At 44.8% G+C, this 25,025-nt stretch overlaps 1 protein-coding gene across 1 annotated transcript in view; it reads right to left on the bottom strand.

The window, feature by feature from the left end:
• LZTFL1 (leucine zipper transcription factor like 1) overlaps positions 1-25,025 on the bottom strand; it is a 94,262-nt gene that overhangs the window by 8,751 nt on the left and 60,486 nt on the right. Inside the window, exons 8-9 of the mRNA XM_033930176.1 lie at positions 15,232-15,408; positions 5,821-5,924 (exon numbers count right to left, since the gene is read on the bottom strand). Of these exons, the coding sequence (XP_033786067.1) occupies positions 5,821-5,924; positions 15,232-15,408 (281 nt within the window). The remainder of the gene's footprint in view (positions 1-5,820; positions 5,925-15,231; positions 15,409-25,025) is intronic.

Below are 25,025 nucleotides of genomic sequence, written 5' to 3'. Positions count from 1 at the left end.
ACCCTACTTGGCTCAGACAATTCAATATCAGATTTTAAAAAAATTAAAAAAAGCAGTGTAACAGTTGCTGAACTAATGCAAAAACATTTTATGAGCATAATGCAGATGTAATGCAAAAAACAGTTGCTCAACAAGAGAAACAAAAGTTAGCAAAAATAAAACTCTGCTTTAATGATATGGAGCAGCAGATACGGGCAATAGATGGACTCATCTGATGTAAGTAAAGGAAAGAAAATTAGCAGGTAAGATCTAATTTATCCTTCCTGGCCACATGCACCAGACAAGTCTAGGACTTGTGGGATGTAAACAAACAGTCCTCAAGATGGGAGGAACCTGTCATCCTTGTTCTGTCACATCCAGGCAAAAGTACTTTGCAGAAGTATGTAGTGAGAACCATGTTGCTGCTTTACAGATATCTGAAGAAAACTGCATTTGCTGTGTTTTTACAGCCTTAGCTCTATTCCTTCCACTACCTTTCGAGCTAGTCTCTCTGGAGAGCGTGGCATTGTGTGTGCTGCTGCTTCGTGCATAAGCGCATGCGTCTCAGTTGGTCCTGTGTCTTCCTTCCCTGCCCGGCGCGTGCAGCATCAGCCTCGTTTTGTGCCATGTGCCTTTCAATGAGCAGCGGCATTGGCTGCTGGGCCTTTGAGCTCATCTTGGTTGGTCCTGCGTCTTCCTTTCCCACCCGGTGCGCGCAGCATCAGCCTCGTCTCATGCCATGTGCCTTTCAATGAGGTGTGGCGGTAGTCGCTGGGCCTCAATGAGCTCATCTCGGTTGGTCCCGCGTCTTCCTTCCAAGCCCCGGTTCGCGCAGCATCAGCCTTGTCTCGTGCCATGTGCCTTTCAATGAGCTCAGAAACTTCTCCTAAAAAAAAAGTAACATATATGAGGGCTGTTCAAAAAGTATCAGGCCTTTATTCATTAAAAAATACTCTTATTCAGATACAACAATCATACTAAACTCTTTCAAAGTAGTCCCCTTGGGCTGCCACACACTTCTTCCAATGGTTCTGCCACTGTCGGAAGCAGCGCTGGAACGCCTCTTTTGAGAATGCTCGCAACTGGTCTGTCGCATTCTGCATGATGTCTTCTCTTGACTGAAATCTGGTCCCTTTCAGGGGCATTTTCGGCTTGGGAAAAGCCAGAAGTTACATGGAGCCATGTCGGGAGAGTAGGGAGCCTGAGGAATCACAGGTGTGTTGTGTTTGGCCAGGAAACTTCGTATCAAATGTGAAAAATGGGCAGGTGTGTTATCGTAATGGAGCTGCCAATTGCCCGCTGCACACAGGTCCAGCCATTTGCGTCTCACAGCATTACAAAGGCGATGTAGAACCTCTTGATAGCACCCCTTGGTGATTCAACGATCCTGCATCACCAGTCATCACTTGGTAAATGACGATCTCATTTCTGGATGTTGAGGGTCTACCAGACCGTGCTTCACTCTCCACTGATGTGCGACTAGTTCTGAAGTGGTTGTACCACTCCTTTATCTGTGTGGTGCCCATTGCTTCGTCCCCGAAGGCCTGTTGAATCTTGCGGATTGTTTTCACTTGGGAATCAATAAGCTTTACACAAAATTGAATGCAGTAGCGTTGTTCAACTTTTTCTGTCATTTTGTCAAAAATGAAAATTGGATGGTGCTCACTTACACTTCCTCACTCATCGGCGGTCTGCCAGCGACTGACAGCTTCTGTAGGTGGGTAAAAAATTCAAGCATGCGCTTTAGGATTGCCTACATATGTGCACCAAACCATGCCTCCCTAACTTTGTTTGTTTACACAAGAAAAATTAAGGTCTGATACTTTTTGAACAGCCCTCGTATACAGTATTCTTCCCAGTCCACAAAGACTGACAGGCATCCAAGAAACAACTTGGAGAAGCATAAACAGACTGAGACAGTGCGCAGGGACAGGGTGGGAGTCTAGAATGTCTCACCTAGCTACTGGAAAAGAGCTTACCAGGGTAAGTACATAATCTCTTTTTCCAGTGCAATAGGTGAGACGTTCTAGACCAGGGGTGTCAAAGTCCCTTCTCAAGAGCCACAATCTAGTCAGGTTTTCAGGATTTCCCCAATGAATATGCTTGAGATCTATTAGCATACAATGAAAGCAGTGCATGCAAATAGATCTCATGCATATTCATAGGGGAATAATAAAAACAAGTGGAATTGTCCAATGATAAATGGTGCAATAAATAAAGATGTCTTTCAACTCATCTGGCCTTAGGGCCGAAACATGTACATGTCGGGTCGAGTATTTTTGGAAGAATAAAGGATGACCTGTTTGTCCAGATGAGTTGAAAGACATCTTTATTTATTGCACCATTTATCATTGGACAATTCCACTTGTTTTTATTATTCTGTTTGCTGTGGATTTGTTTCCCCTGTGTTTTGCGCTATTCATAGGGGAAATCATGAAAACCCAACTGGATTGCGGCCCTCGAGGAGGGACTTTGACACCCCTGTTCTAGACAGATGAACATACAGAAGCAGTCCCCAAAACGCTAGGACGGGTTAGCTGTGCCAGCCCGTAAGACCAAGGACCCAAAGGCAGGAAGGATTTCGGCTTTCCATGTTAATCAGGAAGTGTGTTTGCCTATTTTTCAGCCTACTGGTTCAAGGACACAAAATCATCTGTTGAAACTTGATGTGCGCAGGGTTCTTCTTCGTTACCTGGAGGTCACTAACGAATTTCGTCTCTCTGACCATCTGTTTGTGCTGGATCATTCTGTTAAGCGGGGTGCTCCCGCTTCCAAGGCCACAATTTCCAGACAGATCTGTAGGGCCATTTCATCAGCTTATATTCTTCTGGGAAACAGTCTCCCATTTCCGTCAAGGCGCATTCTACCAGGAGTATGGCTTCTTCATGGGCTGAAGCTAGAGCGGTCTCCTCTGAGGATATCTGCAGGGTGGCAATGTGGTCCTCTCTATACACGTTTGCCAAGTTTTACAGAGTGGATGTGGTGGCGAGACAGGACTTTGACAGGAAGGAAGGAACTATACATAGTGAAACCCAGTCTCTGAGATGTGGAGGAACGGTTCCTTACATGAAAGAGCCTGGAGTTCCAAGACATGCCTCCCTGAGGTAAAAGCGACCATAAACACGGTCTTGAGCATCAAGTCTAAGAGGGCTCAAAGGGGCCCAAAGGGAGCCTTGGTGAGGAAAGACAGAACCGGGCTGAGGTCCCAGGAAGGAAGCAGCTGCTTAACCAGTGGTCTGATGCGAAAAGCCCCCTTCAGAAATCTAGCAACATCAGGATGAGACGCCAAAGAGAAATGACAATCCTTGACTCTAAAACAAGACAGCCTGGCCACTTGGACCCGAAAAGATGCCACAGTGAGGTCTTTATCAAGACCAGCCTGAAGAAAGGTGAGAATCACCAAGATTGGAGCTGAATAAGGCTCCACCTGGTCCTGAGCATACCAATATTGGGAAGCTTTCCACTCCTTCACGTAAGCAGAAACTGTAGAGGACTTCTTAGACTTGAGAAAAGTGGCAATGACCACATCAGAACAGCTTTTGTGTTCTAAGGCTGCATGCTCAATAGCCATGCCATGAGAGCAAAGTGACCCAGGTCCTCCATGCAGACTGGACCCTGTGTAAGAAGGTCCAGATGGCCATGACCCTTGCGGAGATGCATCAGATCTGTGTATCATGGTCTGTGAGGCCAATCTGGAGCCATTAGAATAACGCAGCCCGCATGGGCTGTGATCCACCAAATGACTCGGCCTATCATGGGCCAGGGAGGAAAGACGTACAGGAGAAGCTCTTGAGGCTTTGGCTGCACTAGAGTGTCAAGACCCTCGCTTCCAGGCTCGGATCTATGACTGAAGAAATGAACCACTTTCTTGTTCTTTGCCGAGGCCATGAGGTTGAAGCGGGGCTGACCCCAGTATCACCTGCCTGGTGATACTGGCTGGCATCTGTCATCACCGTGATTCAGTAGGCAATCCGCAGTGGAATGCCTCTGCAGAGCAATTGCAGGAGAAGTCACCAATCCATTCAGGCCCGAGCCTCCAGAGTCCAAGGAAGACAGATCTGTAATGCATTCTTGTGCAGAGTCCAGAGAGCTAGTAAGGCATTCTGGAGAGGACACATGTGTGCCCTTGCAGCCATGGGCCCCAGGACCCCATGGACCCCAGGACCTGAAGATAGTCCCACGCCAAAGGAGCCGGCTGTTACAGAAGGGAAGAAATCTGGGAGTAACTGTTTCTGTCTGCATGCTTCTGGAAGATAAGACATGGCCTGCAGCTGTGTCGAAGAGAACTCCCATATATTTCAGAGACTGTGAGGGCATCAGATTGCTCTTTCTGTAGTTCACAATCCAGTCCAGGTTCTCCAGCACCTGGATCACCTGATCCACCATGTGTTGACCCTTGATCAACGAGGGAGCCCTGATCAGCCAGTCATCCAAGTAAGGGTGTACCAGCAGATCCATATCCCATAAGTAAGTTGCCACAACCACCATCACCTTCACAGCTAAGCGCATGGAACTAGCAGCTGTGCCAAGCCCTGAAAATAAACAAGGCTGCCCCACTGAGCTAGTCGAGTGTTTAATCACTTGCTTAATCATGGGAGAGGCTAAGCTGGGCACTGCCGCCTCTCCCGGATGCAAGGACTCTCTTGAAGCAGCAAATTTGCACAATCCTGGTAATAAGTTATAATAAGAGATTTCCAAGGAATTCCCCCCAACAAGTTTTGAGGCCAAAAACTACAATTTTGGAGAAGCAGGGAGCTTTTCTAAAAACAAACAAACAAAAAAAACCCAACAAAACCAAAAAACCTAAAAATCCAAGATGGTAACCACTAAAAAATATATGCTAAAATCACAATATTTTTCACATATAACAAAACTGAATAATGGCAATTTTAGGATTCTTCAGGTGGGGGGGAACACAGCCTTTACTCACAGCGACCTATGCTGGGAATGTGCTGCAACCTGCCTCAGCTCTCTTATAGAAGCTGGAATCAGAAATTCACTGTCTCATGCTGGGAATGCCTCTGCAACACTGATCTTCGGGCTGCCAGTCAGACCCTATGCCTGACTGAACCGCTACCCTTGCGGACCAATGGATGCGCTCAGGGCCAGGAGGAGGTGAGAAGATGCAGCCAGCACCCTGTGAGATGCCATCGAGTTTCCTAGGTATGCCCAACAGCCTGTGCTCGAATCTTTGTTCAGCAGAAGAAGACAAATGGGGATGGCCCGGAGCTCTTGTAAAGCAAATGCAGGCTGGCTGATAGGTATCACCAGGGATTGGCCTGTCAGCTGTAGACTGAAGTATGTGTGATCTCAATGCAGGCAGAGCTGAAGAAATCACTTTGAGCACCAGAAATCCCAGAAAAACACAGAATAAAATAAAATTCCGAGAGCAGAACACTCCTGCTGGCATGCATGCAAAAGGGAAAAACTGCAGGTGGAGCTAGAGAGCACAGTGAAGTACTGCAGAGGCACAGAGAAAAAAATCAGGAGTGGATTCCTTCTGCAAATGTACGCAGCCATTGGTTCACTACCCAGTTGTCTAGAATGTCTCACCTTTTGAACTGGACTTTTCCTATCCACTTAAAGGATAAAATGATCTTCTAATATGCTGGAATTGATTTTAATATATATTCAGGTGTCTATGCTTTCTAAGACTTTTTCATTTATTTACAGAAAGATACAGATCTTTTGGACTAGGTACACTTGCAACCTGTGGGTTTTTTTTTGTTTTGGAGAGCTAAACCTTTATGGTGTGTGTTCATCTCTGCTTGTGTGTTTGTGGAAAAGAGGAGCATAGAGAATGGATAAGAGATAAGTGTTGAGTGAAATGAAGCAACTTACTTGGAGAGTTTTTTCCTTAACTCCTTTATCTGGTCATTCTTTTTGGTGAGCATGTCTTTCATATTACGGTATGCAGCTGTTTGCTGAAATTTTCTGTCTAATTCCTGCATATAAGAAACACAAACACATTACACTGGTATGTTTGTTTCAAACAGAACCTAAAATTGTTATTTGACTTCTGCAATCTATTGTCTACAAAGTCATATTAAGTGAAATATTCCTTTCTGGGTTGTGAAAGCAAAGTAAAGTATAATGACTGATATGCTAAGCTGCAACAACTACAGTGGCTTACGCCACATACGCGGAGGTAATGGCTATTTTAATCCATCTGGGAATCAAGACTTTAGACGCCAGCCTCCCTTTCTTATCATGACTGGTCAGAACAAAAAGGTGATCAGATACGCAAAACTCATTGGTAAGTACCAGAGAAGCACTCACTTGACATCCAGCAAATGCAACACTATCTTTTTTCTTAAGACCCCGCAGGGTGAAAGACGAGGAAGGCAGAAACTACTTTCAGTAAGAAGAATGGAACTGTGTGTATGGAAAACCCCGATTCTGTAATCTTTAGCCTGGCATCTGTCATTAGTATCTCTCAGGAGGAAATACGGAGAGGCAGGACCCTTGAGAGGGAAGCTGTCTGCAGCCACCACTGCAGGCTGTTTCTTGCTTCTAGTAACCATGAAGCAGTTGCTGAAGCAAGTCCATCTGAGGAGACCGGTGATACAAGACAGAGTCTTGGAGAGGTCTCAAGCGCTCTCACTCAAGGGACTACCTCTATGGCTGCTGCCATCGACCCCAGGACCTGCTGATAATGCCACACTGTGGGAGTCAGATTTTGTAGCTGGTCTGAAATCTGATTCTGGAGCTTCAGTCTGCATGGCTCTAGAAGAAAAACCTGGACCAAGGCCATGTCAAACAAAACTCACAGGCACTGGGTCAGCTCTTGCTGACTCTTCTTGAAGTTGACTATTATGACAGGGAGAGTCCTGTCATGCTGGAAGAAACCCTGCAGTACTCTAAAACTATCCCTAAACCTACCCCTAGAAGCAGACAGGTTAGGGAAACTGCTCTGCAGAATTTATCCCCAATGAATGGTAATCTAAAAAGGGACCCGATTATACTTGCCTAGTTCTAATGCAGGGAATGCTAAAAGCAAAGAACTACAAGGACCAGCATGCACCAGGCAGATGATAGCAAAACCCACAAAGGGATTAGCTCCTGCAATCATCTCCGCTGGGGGCAGGGTTAATGAGCAGGGAAGCTATCCAGGCTCATTAGCAAAGCACCAGAGAACCACAGGTGTTTTGAGGGGCAATCAGCCCATGCTAGGGAAAAGGGTATGTTCTCTAGGCCAAGGGAGGCAGAGGCAGCTACAAGCTTACAGGATACCTGAATCTTTGGAGAGAAGCAGACCTGTGCTAGCCAGGATTTAGAGGACAGAAGCTAGCATTCCCCACAGAAAGCAAGGAGTAAACCTCAGGACTGAAACTTCTAATTATTCTTCTGAAGGTAATAATGAATTTGATACAGAAATGCCAGAAGAAATGCTTACAAATGATGTTGAAATGGAACCTGAGGAGTCATGCTTATTTGAGAGCATGATTACAGAGTAAAAGTTTGGTGAAAGTAAAAATGCTGTTTCTAATAAAGGTGGTGTTGCCTCACAAGACTAAGAATATCAGAAGTGTTAAGAAGTACTGCTTCTGATGTAATTAAGAATAACAGAAAAGTTAAGAATCACTGGTTTTTTCTGAATTTGCATAATCACAGGAGAACTGTGGGGAACCTGTCCAAGTAGTGGAAGGTTGCAGGTTCCAGGACTTGAAATTGAAAAGTTATTTTTTGTGTTTTTCTTGAACTTTATTAGTGAATAAAGCATGATAGGCTAACAGGCTGTTTAGCCACCAATGAGAGTTTTTGTTTGTATGTTTTTGGAATTGCACTACAATATAAGACCAGAAAATAAAGTCATCTTAAAATTCACACTAAACACCTTTTTATTTTGATGCAGACACCCCTCTACCCCGCCATTCAACCGCTTGGCTGAGGCTTGGATAACCCAGGTCAGGGCTCAGGCTACTCCAGTCCAGGTCTTACCGGGTTACACTATCCATCCCAGGTCCTGGAGGTGTTGGACCACTCTTGAAACTGCTCATTCTCCTTCCTCCCTGGATGGGGCAATGATTAGCCAATCATCCAAATATGAGTGCACTTGGATCCCTGCCTTGTGAAGGTGCGCTGCTACCACCACCACGACCTTTGTAAAGGTGTGAGATGCTATTGCTAGGCTGAAGGGGAGCACAGAGAACTGGAAATGCTTTTCCAACAAATGAAACCACAAGTACCTCCTGTGGGCCAGAAAAAATGGGAATGTAGAGATAAGCTTCTGTCAAATCGAGAGGCAAAAAATTCCCCCAGCGCCACTGCCTCTATGACTGACCGAATGGTCTCCATGTGGAAGTGCAGTACTTTCAGTGCAGCACTGACCAACGAGGTCCAAGATTAGCCCCTAGTCATCTGAGACGTTCTTTGGCACGATGAAATATATGGAGTATCTGCCCAAGCCCAATTCTTCATCCAGGAATGGCTCTATAGAATGAAGATCCAGTAGCCTTTGCACTGTTGCCCAGACTCCACCAGCTGGAGAATCTACAAAAAGGTCTGGAAGGGAGGCACAGAAATCAATTTAATATTCTTGAACAACTTCTAGGACCCAACGGTCTATGCCTATCTGAGTCCAGACTGACCAAGAGGCTGACAGCCTGCTCCCTATCTGGGAGAGGCTTGGCCCCTATCCTGGCATTGTGCTTTCTTGGAGGTTGGAGAGGGGAGAGAGCCAAAGGCTTGCTGTCTCCTACCCCCAATGAACCTCTGCTGTGATTCCTGAAAGGACCTCTGCATCAATTAGCTTCCAGAACATAAAAATCTCACATGCCAGACCCTGAGCCATCCAGCAAGGCCTGGGTGACAGTCTAACACTGGCCATCAGGTCATCCAGTCCCTTGCCAAATAGCATCTACCCCTGAAAGGGACGCCTACTCAGTGTGACTTTAGACGCTGAATCTCTTGTCCACTGTCTAATTCAGAGCATCCAACGGGCAGAGATAGCATAAGCTGACACCTTGCTCATGTCTCTGATGATTTTAGAACAAAAACACTATGGAGAGGATGATGGCATGAAACAGGGGTAGGAATGGCTGAGAGCATCATCCCTTTAAATTTTAAGTAAAATCGAGGGATCTTGAGGCAGATGGAGGCTTTAACAAAAAAAAAAAAAAAAAAAAGATTGTTTAAAATCCAAGATGGCCGCTGCTAGCAAAATTGCCCATGGGGACTTCGCTGAAGCAAAAAGAATGCAGGGAAAGGGGTTTTACAGGTGGGGAACCTTGGCTCTGCAGAAACCTTCAAATTCCACTTTTGATGTAACATCGTCCCACATATGACTGCCTCATATGTCAAAGGAATCGATACCTCAAGTATAGCATTAATCTGTCCCCATATCGACTTCCAGAACTTGAGTATTAAAGGACAATAGAACAAGAGATGATCCAATGTCCCTATATCAAGATGACAATGCCAGCATCTATTAGACTTAGAACTATCTAACTTTTGTAAACGAACAGGGGTCCAAAAAGTTCTATGCAATAAGAAAAACCATGTTTGTCTCATAGATACTGAAGCTATACATCTCATCCTCCGAATTTGTGGCCATCGAGATGCAGAAATGTACTGCTTTATCTCAATGCTCCAAATTTCTCCAAGACTATTTTTTGGTTTCTTATTCAAAAATTCAGAAATTAATTTATACCACCTGCAACCAGTTCGTTTACAGAAGTTAGATAGTTCAAGATCCAATAGATGCTGGCATTGTGGTTTAGAAGTCGGGACATTAGATCATTTGATATTTTTTTATCCCTGTATAAATGCCTTTTGGAAGTTAATTTGGCCCCAAATTAATTCATTGTTAGAAAATCATGTTGCCCTTTCATATGATACTATATTATTTGGTACTTCAATGAGATTTAAAAGCCAAATTTCAGCGAATAATAATAAACTTTTATTAATATTAACAGGGGTTGCCATTCAGCAGATTACAGGGAATTGGAAAGATTATACTAAACTGAATTATACTTTTTGGTGGAATTCAGTGTGTCATATTTATAAAATGTAAAGGGTATTTTCTCTACAACGAGGTAATTATAATAAGTTTAAAAAGATTTGGGGGCCATTGACGATTTATTCTGGTGATCAGACATCTTAAACACCTAAATATTGGACAAGATAAGGGGGGTGGGATTATGAAGGATAATAATTGATAATTGTTATTTATTAGTACAGTGGTACTTTGGATTACGAGCATAATCCGTTCCCCATAGGAAATAATGAAAACTCGCTTTGATGCGTTCCCCCCCCCCCCGAGAACCGGCATTGCTCCCATCAAAGGCCCCCCCCCCCGCGATCAGGCACCCCCCCTGCGATCCGGCACCCCCCCTGCCTCGAACCGGCACCCCCCCGCCACGATCCGACCCCCCCGCCACGATTGGGCACCCCCCGCCAATATCCGACATCCCCCCGAAACAATTGGGCACCCCCCCGCTGCTTCTTACCCTCATCTGGGCACTCTTGAAAATCGGCTTCCTCCTCTGCTGGGCCTTGAGCATCTGAGCATGCTCAAGGCCTGCAAGTTCACGTTCTGAACCACTGTAACCACCTATAATTTTGAGATTTTGAAATTCCAAATGGATTGTTGCAACCATGAAAAATCCAGCAGTTTCCCATTAGATATAATATCATCTAATGTTTGAATGCCTGCCTGCATCCAATGCTTCCAGGAGATCCCAGACCCACCTATTTGAACCTTGGAGTTTAACCATAAGGATTGATAAGTGGATTTTTCTACTGAACATCCATTAATGTTTTAATAAATTTCAATGTTTTCCATGTATCAAATAAAATACTATTGTCCTTAACATATCTAGGTAACTTTATACTCAGAACATGAAACAATCGCAATGGGGACATGAGTTGCCATTCTAAGTACAGCCAATCAGGAAGATGTTCCATGAGTTCAGGAAGGATCCAATACATACCCTGCCGCATGATAAAAGCTTGATGATATCTGTAGAAATTTGGGAAATTTATCCCACCCTCAGCAATTGGTTTTTGCAATGACACTAAAGCTATTTTAGCAGTTTTACCCAGCCAAATTAATTTAGTGATGATACTATTTAGTTTTTTATAAAAGGACCCCTGAAAAAAAACAACTGGCAACATTTGGTAACAAACCACAAGCAATACCATCATCTTTACAGTTTGTACTCTCCCCCACCAAGAACGATGTAAAGGATTCCAATGCTCACACATTTCTTTGACTTTCTGCAATAAAGATTTCTCATTTACTGTCATTGTGTCTTCCAGAGTCTTTTGTATCATTATACCTAAATATTTTATCCCTTCTTCCTTCCAAAGGAATGGGAATGTATCAAATAATCCTTTTGTACAATGTATGTTTAGTAGAAGAACTTCGGATTTACTCCAATTTATTTTATAACCAGAAAATTTACTGAATCTTTCAATCAATTCCAGTAAATGCGGAATGCTAGATTCAGGATTTTTCAAATGAAGCAAAATATAATCTGCATAAGCAGAGACCTTATATTCATGACCTGAAAAAGGAATACCTTGTATCTCCTTTGCTTGTTGAATAGCCAATAGCAAGGGTTCTAGTACAATGTCAAACGACAAAGGAGATAATGGACACTTCTGTCTAACTCCCAGGGTAGGATTAATTATTTGAGGGCCCCTAGGCAGCCAAGTACACTGGGTCCCCCTGGCCCTGCCCCACCCATGCCTTGCCCCCCATTTTATCTGTTTTATTATTTACTTCTTTATTTCCACTTTTTTTTTTTTTTTAATTCAAAACAAAGATTAGCATACCAGTGCACAGTTTTTCTTCTATGCAACCCCCCAAACAACTCTGAACAAATCCCCCTTCCTTCCCTTCCTACCTACTTACCCAGAACTTTAACTCTGAACCCTTTCCATGCATATCTAAAAGTGTTCAAATATTTGTAAAGCAGTAATACTATCCGAAATATAAGTCTATATTAATAACCAAGTTTACAATGCCTCTTAACTGCCTCACTCTACATCAACCAACTGTAACCCATATGTTCAAAGAAGTGTGGGATGAACACAGAGGATCTAGAATCAGAAAATAATATTGAACTAAGGCCAGTACTGGGCAGACTTGCATGGTCTGTATATGGCCATTTGATGGAGGATGGGCTGGAGAGGGCTTCAATGGCTGGGAGGGTGTAGATGGGCTGCAGTAGGTTTTGACGGAGATTTCGGCAGTTGAAACCCAAGCACAGTACCGGGTAGTATTGCTGCCCGATTCAGGAAAAAATTTTTTGATTCGTTTCAGCCTATTGAATTGGTTTTTCAATTCGATTCGATTTTCCTGCCCAATTGGGTGTTTTTTTCAAACATCTTAGTGGGTTTATTTTATAGCTTCTACACCCCCTTTGCCCTCTCCTACCCACACTGGCGCTGTGGTGTAAACAAAATAAAGAAACAAAAAGGACTTTTCCTCTCTCTGTTAAATCCTAGGTCACGTTTGCGGTCTAACACCAGCTCTGGCAGGATACACTTTTCAAATCCGACATATTGTAATTACAAAACAGAAAATAAAATTATTTTCTACCTTTTGCTGTCTGGTTGTCTTCTAACTCGCTTCTTTCTTCTTTCTCCGTGCTAACCATCCATCTTCCATCTGTGTCCTCCCCTTCCATTTCCATTCCTTTCCCCTGGTCTGGCATCTGTCTCTCCCCCCCCCCCCATGCCCTGACATCTTTCCCTCCATGGTCTAGTATTGCCTTTCCTTTCCCTCCCTCCCATGGTCTTAGCATCTCTTTCCTTTCCTCTCCCTTCCTGGGCTTCCTTATCCCTCTTTCCCTCTCTCTCCAATTGGGTGCAGCAACAGCATTTCTCTTCCCCCTTCCCCCATCCACTCTCCTCCTCCACTGCTCTCCCCTCAGTCCTGCTGCAGCTTTCCCTCTTCCATTTTAAGTCCAGCAGCACCTCTCCCTCCCCTCTACTTTCATTTCCCCCACCAACCAACTTCAGCACCTCTCCTTTCCACCCCCAGGGCAAGCAGCACCTCTTCTCTCCGACTAGCAGGGCTCCTCTCCCTTCCCTTTCCCTCCCCTCTGACAAGAAGCAGTACCTTACCCACTCACCTCCCAGGTCTAGCAGCATCACTCCCTCCTCTCCTCGCCTCCTATCAGCCCCTCTACCTCTTGTCTCCCAGGTCCATCGGCACCCCCCCATCCCGATTAACAGGCTCTCACCGGCTTGTGGATTCCCCAGCCTTACTCGGCACAGCCTGAAGTTGTGTTTGACTCCGGTAAAGAAAGTACAAAAGGAAAAAAAAAAAAAAACAGGCGCTTTTTAAAACCCTCCCCGGAACCCTAGCCTGTATTAGTAGCTGCACCGCTCTCTCCTTCTGTAGCTTTAGCGAGTCAATTCGCTTCTGCAGCCTCAGAGCCTCTGCTAGGCCGTCCCGCCTCTGATGATGCAACTTCCTTCTTCCTCGGAGGCAGGACGGCCTAGCAGAGGCTCTGAGGCTGCAGAAGCGAATTGACTCGCTAAAGCTACGGAAGGACCCGGTTAAATTTGTGGAGGGTTTCATCCCCAAACTGCTGAAATTGAACTTTGCGGCTCCCTTTGAGGTAGAGCGAGCACACAGAATACCGATGGGATTAAATACTAAATTCAAGGGTCCACGTCCTTTAATATTTAAAGTATCAGCCTAGTAAACAATTAAAATCTCTAGGTTTAGATAATTTGGTAAAATCGTGTGGTTTGAAAGACATCTGGAGATTGTTTCATTATAATGGTCGGGAATTTTCATTTTGCTCCCAAGTTCACAAATCATTTTCTAGAATTGATTATTTCAGATAACTTAACACCAAGTTATAAAAGCTAGTATAGATCCGATTCTTCTGACAGATCATGCAGGAATCTGGATCGAAGGTCAGTTCAATGAAGTAGACACTTCTAGACCCGTCTGGAGATTCAATAATAAACTGCTTGTGGATTCAAACTTTCTTGAAGAAATAAAACAAAAAATGGTTGAATATTTTCAATTTAATACCTCAGAGGAAATCTCATTGGAAACCACTTGGGCATAAATTATCCCCCTCCCCCACCCACCCTATTCACAGATATTATAATAAAAAGTTAACATATATATGCTATCTTCATAATTATTGATTAAACCTATATTATAACTATAAACCCCCCTCCCATAATTATAATTTCAATGTAAAAAGGCGTCTAATCATTACAATAAGTAGTCAATGGCCCCCAAATCTTCTTAAAGTTATTATAATTCCCTTTTTGTATAGCAATTATTCTTTCCATTTTATATATATATGACACAATGAATTCCACCAGAAGGTGTAATTAAATCTTGTGTAGTTTTTCCAATTTTTGGTGATATGCTGAATGGCGACTCCTGTCATTATTAATAAAAATTTATTATTATTTGATGAAATTTGACTCTTTATTCTCATTGACGTTCCAAATAGGATTGCATCATATGATAGAGCTACATGGTTTTCCAATAAAGAATTAATTTGTGACCAAATTGATTTCCAAAAGGCCATGATACAGGGACAAAAGTATAATAAATGATCTAAAGTCCCTGCTTCCAGATTACATCTATTAGACTTAGAGCTATCCAACTTTTGTAATCTAACTGGGGTCCAAAATGCTCTATGTAACAAAAAGAACCAAATTTGTCTTGTAGATGCAGACACTGTACATCTCATTCTCTAAGAGCAAATTCGTGGCCATTGAGACGCAGAAATTTGATGATTAATCTCAATGCTCCAAATGTCTCCAAGACCATTCTTTGATTTTTTTTTTCATAAATTCAGATATTAATTTATACCACTGTGCGGCTTGGTGACCCAAGAAATCCGCCTGAAAGCATAAGAATTCCAGACTATACTGATTGTTAAGATTTTTCCATTCAGGGAACCCCTCCTGAATAGCCCACACTGCACGTATCTTAATTAAAAATTCTAACCACGACTTAGCCTGCATTTTAGATTTTGGCCCCTTATACGATTTGAGTTTGACACCCCTGACCTAGGAGTATGGAATCCAGAAGGGATGTTCCAAAATTAGGGTATCACAGGTCCTTTTGAAGGTTAGGCAGTCAACAAGTCTAAACAAAACCAGGTAATAGTAGGTATGTGAAAAAACAAAGTTGGACATCAAAGTCAAACTGTAAGGAAGAACCTTGCACAAGCAGCAATACATTTAAAAAAGGAGCACGTTTTATACATTTTATAATGCGTTGTTATTTCTATTCTTAGATAAAATTACCAAATTTACCTTCTCAGCCAGGCTCAACTGTTCTTGCACCCTGAGCAAGTCATGCTTGGATGATACTAGGTTTTCTTCCAGACACTTCTTGTTTACATTGCTGTCATGGAGAGACTTCTCAAATTCAGTCTTCAGTGCCAATACTGTCTTCTCCAACTCATTAATCTCCTGTGCTTTGAAATTTGCCTTTAAGAAATAATAAAGAAAAATGAGCTTTTTGTGCAAGATTCCCTTTCTTGCTCTGCACTGCCTGCTTAAATCCCTCCTCCTACCCACCTTCACAAAAAACTCTCCATAAAACAGGTTTTTCCCAGGTAACTGCTGGATCACTTGCATCAAAGGGAAATCTCTTTTCTCAAAGCAAAGATAGGAAATGCTAACACATATTGAAACCTGCAGCTACAAAAGCAACAGTCCTCTTCCTATCTCCATACTTAAGGACAGGGTCCAAGAGACCCGGACATCTATCCTCAGGATTTAGTTTTCAGAGAAGTAAAAAGAAATTATATACTTACCCTGGTAAACTCTTTTCCAGTAGATAGGTGAGACATTCTAGACAAGTGGGTTGTGTTCCAATAGCTGCGTACCATATGCAGAAGGAATCCACTCGAGTTTTTCTGCAACTCTGCTCTACTTCACTATGCTTTCTGGCTCCACCTTCAGTTAGTACCCAAGTACCAAAAGCCAACTCACAAAATGGGAAGTAGAGACATCCATGCCTAGACTTAAAGAAAATCTCTAGGGGGTAAAATGGGAAGTAATTGGACTAATTAAGGGGCCAATAAGCCGTTAATGCCTTTTCATTATTAAATCTTTCTTTCCTCATGTATAATTAGGTCCCCAATATTAAGCTTTCTCCCTCTCCAATTTTTGAGGTCTAAGAAGAAATATTGGATTCTTTTTTTTTTTTTAATTCTTTATTCATTTTATAACTTACATCAAGTGTACAGTAAACAAACAATTATAATACAACATCACTTGAAAAATCGTCAATATCATACACCAATAAGATTTAACCCCCACCCCCTCCCAAATTCATATATAACTAATACTAGTCTTATAGCCCGTTATATTAACGGGTGCTAGAATATATGTGTGTGTGTCTGTCTTTATTTCTTTCTCTCTCTCTCCTTAGCCGCTTTCTTTCTTTCTTTTTCCTTGGCTGTCCATCACCACCCCTTGCCTGCTCCCCCTGTCCATTCTCCCTTCCTTTTACCTCCCTTGTGTCCACCACCACCCCTTCACAGCTCTCCTTATGCAGCAGCAGCCCTTCTCCCTTTGTTTTACCTCCCCCCTGTCCAGCAGCACCTCTTTCCTTCTCCCCCTGTCCAACAGTAGGCGACCCTTCCTTTTTCTCCCCCCCTCCTTCTTATCCCTATAATACACTTACCTTGCTCTGCCCCTGATCAGAGGTTCCCGACAGCCGCCCAGTTGCACCCATTGGAAAAGTTCCCTCTGCTGCATCCCGCACCCCTCCTGACGTGACTCCTGCTGTCTTTCTTTCTGTCTGTCTCTGTCCCTGGTCCCCTTTGTCTTTCTGTGTATCTCCCTGCCCCTGTGTCTTTCTATCTCCCTTCCTCCCTCTGTCTGTCTGTCTAAAGCAGTATTCCCTCCCCCTCCATTTCCCTCCCCCCACACCAGTTCCCTGTGCACCTGCCCCTGTGTCTTTCTTCTTTTCTTTCTGTCTCCCTTCCTCCCTCTGTCTGTCCAAACCAGCATTCCCTTTCCATTTCCCAACCCCACACTAGTTTCCTGTACAGCAGCATTAGCGTTTCCTCTACCCCCCTTTCCCTTCCCGCGGGCCCGACTACACATGGCGATTCAAGCAGCGTGTGCAGCAGTCTTCACACGCTGCTTCAGGTCCTTCTACTGCCCTGATTTACTCTGGCATGTCCCTGATGACATCATCAGACGCAGCACAGCAAATCAGGGCAGTAGAAGGCCCCTGAAGCAGCGTGTGAAGACTGCTGCACACGCTGCTTGAATCGCCGGGTAGGTAGTCGGGCCCGCGGGAAGGGAAGGGGGGGGCGGCAAAGGACTCGGGTCAGTTTAAGAGCCGGTGCGGAAAGTTGCTGGGCTCCTCGGTGGGGGCGCTGAGCGGTGGCGATCCCTCTCCTCCGAGACACCCCCCCCCGCCCGCCCGCTGGAGGAACAGAGATCGGCGGCTGGCTGCGGTCCCGGCTTGTGGAGGCATTGGCGGCTGGTGACGTAAGCGCGCATGCACACTCCTACCTAAGGTGCCCTACATCTCACGGAAAACGGACGCATGCAGATGGGAGTACGCATGCGCGGCCTAGCATTTTATTATATTAGATATACCACCTGAAAATAATATCTTGGCTTCTTATTATGTTAATATTCTGTGATATATATTGTTTTCTTTTGAATTGCTTACACAAGTTATTTTACTTGTATATTGTTTCAATAATTATAAATAAATAAATAAACATAACTCTAGATTCTACTGGCAGCCAGTGCAATTTTTGATAGAAAGGAGTAATATGCTCCCATTTTTTTAAGCCATAAATGAGGCTAACAGCAGTATTCTGGACTACTCTTAATTTTCTAAGAATTTTCTTACAAGCCCCTACATATACACTATTACAGTAGTCGAGAATACTTAAAATTGAAAATTGTACCAGCAAACGAAAGGAAATTTTGTCAAAATACTTCTTAATGGCACGGAGCTTCCAGAGCACCAAAAAGTATTTCTTAATCAATAAATCGGTATGTTTATCCACAGTAAGATGTTTATTCAACATTACTCCCAATATTTTTGTGGATTGGTCTATGTTATAATCCAAACCATTCCCATGAATTTTTGTTTCTTTGAGCTTGTCATTGGGCGATGCTAAAAATAAATTATTTTTCTCCTTGTTTAATTTCAGTTTAAAAGCAGTCATCCAGAGCTCAATCTGGCTTAGGGTGGAGAAGCATAAACAGACTGAGACGGTAGGCAGGTGCAGGAAGGACAGAATGGGAGTCTAGAATGTCTCACCTATCTACTGGCAAAGAGCTTCCTAGGGTAAGTACATATTCTCTTTTTCCAGTCCAATAGGCGATACATTCTAGACGTGGAATGTACAAAAGCAGTCCCAAAAACCCTCAAGATCGAGGACCCAAAGGCAGAATCCTGTCTCACCGCCACATCCACTCTGTAGAATTTGGCAAATGTGTGCAGAGTGAACTAAGTAGCTGCCCAACAGATCTGCTCAGCGGAGATTGCTTTAGCGTTGGCCCACAAGGAGGTCATACTTCTGATAGAATGTGTCTTAACAGACACAGGAGACTGTTTATTGCAAAGAATATAGGCCCACAAGGAGGCCATGCTTCTGATAGAATGTGCCTTAACAGACACAGGAGACTGTTTATTGCAAAGAATATAGGCCCACAAGGAGGCCATGCTTCTGATAGAATGTGCCTTAACAGACACAGGAGACTGTTTATTGCAAAGAATATAGGCCCACAAGGAGGCCATGCTTCTGGTAGAATGTGCCTTAACAGACAAAGAAGATTATTAATTGCAAAAGAATATAGGCTGATGAAATGGCCTTACATATCCACCTGGAAATACTTGCCTTGGAAGCTGCAGCGCTCCGCTTAGAAGAAAGTCAATACAAAAAGATGGTCAGATAGGTGAAACTCAGACTCTTCAGACATCCAATTTCCGCAAAATGCAGTCCTGCGTCTTAGAACCCTTAGGCTGAAAAACTGGCAAATGCACTTCCTGATTTACATGGAAGGCCGACACCACTTTTGGTAGAAACAAAGAAACCATGTAGAGAGAGATCCTTGTCTCTGAGATCCTCAAGAAAGGCTCTCTACAAGGCAAAGCCTGGAGTTCCGACACGTCTCATTGAGGTAATAGCGACCAGAAAAACCACCTTTAGTGTCAGGTCCAACAGAGAAGCGTCTTTCAGAGGCTCAAATGGAGCCTTGGTGAGGCCAGACAAAACTAAGTTAAGGTCCCATGAAAGGAATGGTGGTTTGATGGGAGGTTTAATGCAAAGAGCACCCTTCAGAAATCTGGCCATGTCATGGTAAGATGCCAGGGAAGGACTACGGTCCCGAGTTCTGAAACAAGAAAGCCCAAAAGACTTGGACCTGCAGAGAAGTCACAGTGAAACCTTATTCCAATCAGGATTAAATACCATGGCTACCACCACTACTGACCGAGTATCCTTGCTTCAGACTTAATGCCACCAGCCAAGAGTGTGTGCTCATTCCAACCGTCCCCCAAAATTTGATATATATCCCAATGCTTTTCCCTTATACTGTAAATGCCCTCTGTCCTCTCCCCTCCCAGCAGTAAACTGTATACATACAATTAACCATATACCTCAAACTTTATGATTTTATTGTTTCTACCCTACAATATAGAATGTACCGCTATCCCTGTGCCCCGTTCTGTGCTCCTGGGTAGGACGGGATATAAAATTGAAATAAATAAATTTATCAAGGCCCGCCTGAAGAAAGGTGAGCACCACAGAAATAGGAGCAGAATATAGCTCCACATTTTTTTGGTCGCACCAATGCTGGAAAGTCTTCCACGCCTTAGCATAGGCAGACACAGTAGACAACTTCTTAGATTTCAGAAGAGTAAAAATGACTACTTTGGAATATCCTTTGTGCTCTATCCTTTGTGCTAAATAGCTATGCCATAAGAGCAAAGCGATCGGATCCTCCAGACAGACTGGACCCTGAGAGAGAAGGTCTTGAAGAGTCTGCATCCAAAGGCTGCGACCTATGTGAAGATGCATCAGATCTGTATACCATCGTCTGTGAGGAAAGTCTGGTGACACAAGAATGACCTTTCCTGGATGAGTCACAATCCAGTGGAGGACCTGACCTATCATGGACCACTACTGCACTAGAGCCACTACTGCACTACTGTGGCCACTACTGCACTAGAGCATCTAGGCCTTTGTTTCTAGGCTCGGATCTGCAACTGAAAAATCGAGTTGCCTTCTCGTTCTGTGCCGTGGCCATGAGGTCAAAGCAGGGCTGATCCCAGAAATGCACAATGGCTTGGAATGCCGCCGAGGACAGCTCCCAGTCACCCAGATCCAAAGTCCATCTGCTGAGGAAGTCTGTATGAACATTATCGACTCCCACCACATGTGCTGCTGAAAACGCCTGGAGGTGGTGTTCTGCCCACAGAAAGAGAAGGCGGGCCTCCTGTGCCAGAGAGGTGCTCTTGGTTCCTCCCTGGCAATTGATATAGGCTACTGCCGTTGCATTGTCGGAGTAGACTCTGACCGCTTGGCTCTCCATAATCTTCTGGAATCACACAAGAGCCAGCCAAATGGCCCTCAGCTCCATCCGATTGATCAACCATTTCCTCTGGGAGAGAGCCCAACACCCCTTAATGGGACGATTGCAGTGGGCTCCAGCCCTGAAGCCTGGCATCTGTCATCACACAACCTAGGAGGCAATCTCTAGTGGCATGCCCTGCGGATCATTTGAGGGAGAAGACACCAAGCCACATGGTCCTGAGAAGAGTCCAGGGAAGATAGGTCTGTAATACAACCTTGTGCGGAACCTAGCGAGAGTGCCAGGCATGCTGGAGAAAATGCATGTGCGCCTTCTACCAAGGAACCACATCCAATGTGGCTGCCATGGATCCTAGGACTTGCAGATAGTCTCACACCAATGGAGCTGGATTCTCCAGAAAAGAAGAAATCTGAAAACACAGCTTCTGTTTGCATGCCTCTGGAAGACACGGCCCGCTGCTGTGTTGAACAGAACACCAACATATTCCAGAGACTGCGTGGAAGTCAGACTGCTCTTTCTGTAGTTCACAATCCAACCCAGGTCTTCCAGAACTTGGATCACCTGATCCACAGTGCATCAACCCTTGGCCAATGATGGAGCTCTGATGAGCCAGTTATCCAAGCAAGGGTTTACTTGCAGACCCATTTTCCTTAAATAAGCTGCCATGACCATCATCTTCTTGGTGAAGGTACAGGAAGCCGTGGCCAGCCCAAAGGGCAGAGCCGAGAACTGGTAATGATTTTCCAAAACATGAAACCGTAAGTATTTGTGGTGGGCCAGAAATATCGGAATGTGCAAGTAAGCTTCTGTAAGATCTAGAGAGGTGAGGAACTCTCCTGAGGCCACCGCTGCAACGACAGAGTATAAGGTCTCCATGCGGAAACATGGAACCCCGAGAGCTGCATTTGCATGCTCAAGATCCAGAATAGGCCTTCAATTGTCAGAACCTTTCTTTGGCACGATAAAGCATATGGAGTATCTGCCTGAGCCCGAGAGGTTGGGTGGTACCGGCTCTATAGCTTGAATATCCAGCAAGTGTTGTACAGTGACTTGCATACTGAGTGCCTTGTCCGGATGTCCTGTGGGAGAGTCCACAAACCAATTCATCAGAGGCTGGGCAAATTCAAACTTGTAGCCCGACTGAATAATGTCCAGGACCCGTTGGTCGAATGAAATGCGAACCCAAGCTGGCAGGGAAGCTAAAAGTCTGCCCCTGATCTACATCCCTCAGCTTGGCATCATTGCATCTTTTGGGCAGAGAGCACAGAATGGGAAGCAGAAGGCTGGGGTCACCTGTAGCCACAAAAATTAGAGCGTTCAGAACTTCTAGAGGGTCTGGGTCTATTATCAGGCAGGGTCTTAGGGCGACGGTCCACCACAGATTTCATGAGGTCATCCAGGCCCTTTCCAAACAATAACTGCCCCTTAATGGGAAGTCTAGCCAAAATAGCCTTGGAAATGGAATCACCATCCCATTGCTGGATCCAGAGCATCCTGTGAGCAGAAATGGAGTACGCAGACACTTTAGCCAGAACCCGCATAAGATCATATAAAGCAGGGCTGCCCCCAAGTCCGGTCCTTGAGATCTACTGGCAGGCCAGGTTTTCTGGATATCCACAATAAACATGCATGAGAGAGATCTACATACAAAGAAGGCAGTGCAGGCAAATCTGTTTCATGCATATTCAATGCGGATATCCAGAAAACCTGGCCTGCCAGTAGATCTCGAGGACCGGACTTGGGCAGCCCTGATATAAAGCATCAGTAGCATAATCACCTACAGCATAATCACCTACAGCCAAAAGGAGTTGAGAAGGATCAACAGCCTCACTCTCCAGGGTGCACAGCCGAGACAGACAAGCGCATGTGACAATGGACGTTGCTAAAGCAGCCTTTATGCATAATCACTCCCAGCCAAAAGGAGTTGAGGAGTATCAACAGCCTCACTCTCCAAGGTGCGCAGCTGAGACAAACAGGCGCATGTGACATTGGATGTCGCTAAAGCAGCCTTTATGCACAAAGCAACTGCATCACAAAGTCTCCGGAGGACTATATCCACACAGCTGTCCTGTATATCTTAAACACCACACCACCTTCACTGGGAAAAGAGGTGCGTTAAGTCACCTGCGCAACCAAAGAATCCCGAGGTTGACCAAGAAGCTGCTAGCACTCCTGTGCCACAGGGTACAAGCAAGACATCTTAAGCAAGGCCCTCGCTATCTTAAGAGCAACTTTCAGAGAGTCATATTGCCCTGAAATTAAAATGCTCATATCAGGGTGCCAGGGAAAGGTGAAGACTGCGAGTGCATATCACAAAGCTAGGAAGAAGTAGTGGATGGCATGGAGCCAGCTGAGTGTCCAAATTCAACTGCTGCAAAAATTCAGAAATAAGATTCATCAAAGCTGCAGACTTAAAACGCACAACAGTGGGATCATCCCCAGGTTCTAAAGCTCCAGAGGGCTCCGAAGATCCAGAATACACACCCTGGTCCCCCGTCCTGGGGAGCGCTGTGCTGAAGAATAAGGGGTCAGTGAGCTGGTCATCATTATAAGGATCACCCAGATCAGGATCAGGCAGTGCTGGAACAGCGGTCAACTGAGAAGACTCACCCAAAGAAGCAATGCCGCTGAGAGAAGTATCTGAGGTGGAGCGGGACTCTGCAGGGTGGGAACGCCTGCTGTAAAATATTTCATAAAGTTTGGAAGGCCTCCAGCTCCTAGGGTTCCTTAGGTTGTGGAGGGTCCGCTGCCTTTGGCATGGAACTAACAGCTGTGCCAAGTCCCGAAAACAAAGAGGGCCATCCCACCAGGCTAGCTGAGCATTTAGACACCTGCTTAATAAGGGGAGAGGGCAAACTGCACTGCTGCTACTCCCCGTTGTGCTGCATGGCACGTGGCACAAGGATGCTTCTGAGGCACAAGAATTCCTAGGATTCCATCCCAACAAAGTTTCAGGCAATAAATGCAGTTTTGGAGATGCAGGGAGCCTTTGAAAAAAAGATTGCTAAAAATCCAAGATGGCCACCGCTAAGAAATTTGCGCCAAAATCATGATTTTTTTCACAATCAATAAACTTTAAAAATGATGATTTTAGGATTTTTTAACACAGGAGTTTATGCAGAAACCTTCAAAACTTTGAAATCCAGACCACCTCCCCCTAATCCTCCTCACAGGCTGACAGCCTTTTCTCACTGTGCCCTGTGCTGAGAACGTGCTGCAGTCTGCCTCAGCTCTCTTACAGTAGCTGGTATCAGAGAATCACTGCTTCATGTTTGGAATGCCTCCTCAATGCTGATATTTGGGCTGCCAGTCAGATTCTGTGCCTGATTGCACCTCTACCCTCAAAGACCTATGGACACACTCAGAAATGGGTGGAGGCAAGAAATGCAGCAGGCACCCTGTGAGACACTGCCGAGTCTCCTAGGTATGCCAAACAGCCCGCACTCGAACCTTCGTTCGGCAGGAAAGAAAGCAGGGATAGCCCCAAGCTCCTTAGAAGCAGATGCAGGCTGGCTGACCATCACTGGCCGCATAGAGGTGGAAGACAACATTTTCTCTTTCAAGGGTCCGTCGGCCACAAAAGGACATCCGCTAAGAATCAGGGGCGGGAAATTTCATGGGGACACCAGGAAGTACTTCTTCACAGAAAGAGTGGTAGACCATTGGAACAAACTCCCAGAGCAAGTGATCGCAGCCAGCAGCATACAAGATTTTAAGAATAAATGGGATGCCCACGTCGGATCTTTACGAGGGCAGTGATGCCACCTGTGAGCGACCCCTTAGGGGGTTGTTTGGGGAGGGTTAATGGAGTGGGCAGACTTGATGGGCTATGGCCCTTTTCTGCCGTCATCTTTCTATGTTTCTATGTACCCATTTGGATTGGTCTGTCAAATGGAGACTGAAGTCTGTGTGTTCTCCATGCATGCAGAGCTGAAGAATCACTGCAAGTACAAGAAATCCTGAAAAGAGGATGACCCCCCCCCCCCCCGAATAAAACAATAAAAAGGAGAACAGAACAAGCGCACTTTTGCTGGTATGCGTGCAGAAGGGAAAAACTGAAGATGGAGCCAGAGAGCACAGTGAAGTACATCAGAGTCGCAGAAAAAAATATGGAGCAGATTCCTTCTGCATATGGCACTAGTTCATTGGAACACAACCCACTTGTCTAGAATGTTTCACCTATTGTATTGGAAATTAATTTTCTTAAAAGGGTAGAAATATCTAAATATGGGATGGGAGGATGCCACCTGCAATTCAGGCCCAAAACAAGTACAGTCAGCAGTCCATAGAACACTGGATTATACGAGTCTGGAGAAATGCTGTTCTGTATCGTCGCTCCAGACTGGTATAGAAACTGATGGGTAATAGCTCATTACGACCAACAGGTGGAGACAGACACAAACTTCTAGCTGTAGCACAAGTGGGCTGTGCAGTCTCAAGTACAGTCTTCTCTAAGTCTCCAGCAGGTGGAGGTGGTAAGCCTGTGCAGTCTTTCCTTGGTTTAGTGTAGGGCTGATGGGTGTTGGTTT

This window comes from Geotrypetes seraphini, chromosome 2 (genome assembly GCF_902459505.1).
Source record: "Geotrypetes seraphini chromosome 2, aGeoSer1.1, whole genome shotgun sequence".
NCBI classification, from domain to species: domain Eukaryota; kingdom Metazoa; phylum Chordata; class Amphibia; order Gymnophiona; family Dermophiidae; genus Geotrypetes; species Geotrypetes seraphini.
Note: the sequence above shows the minus strand (reverse complement) of the source record. Positions and strands in the feature narration are given on the sequence as shown.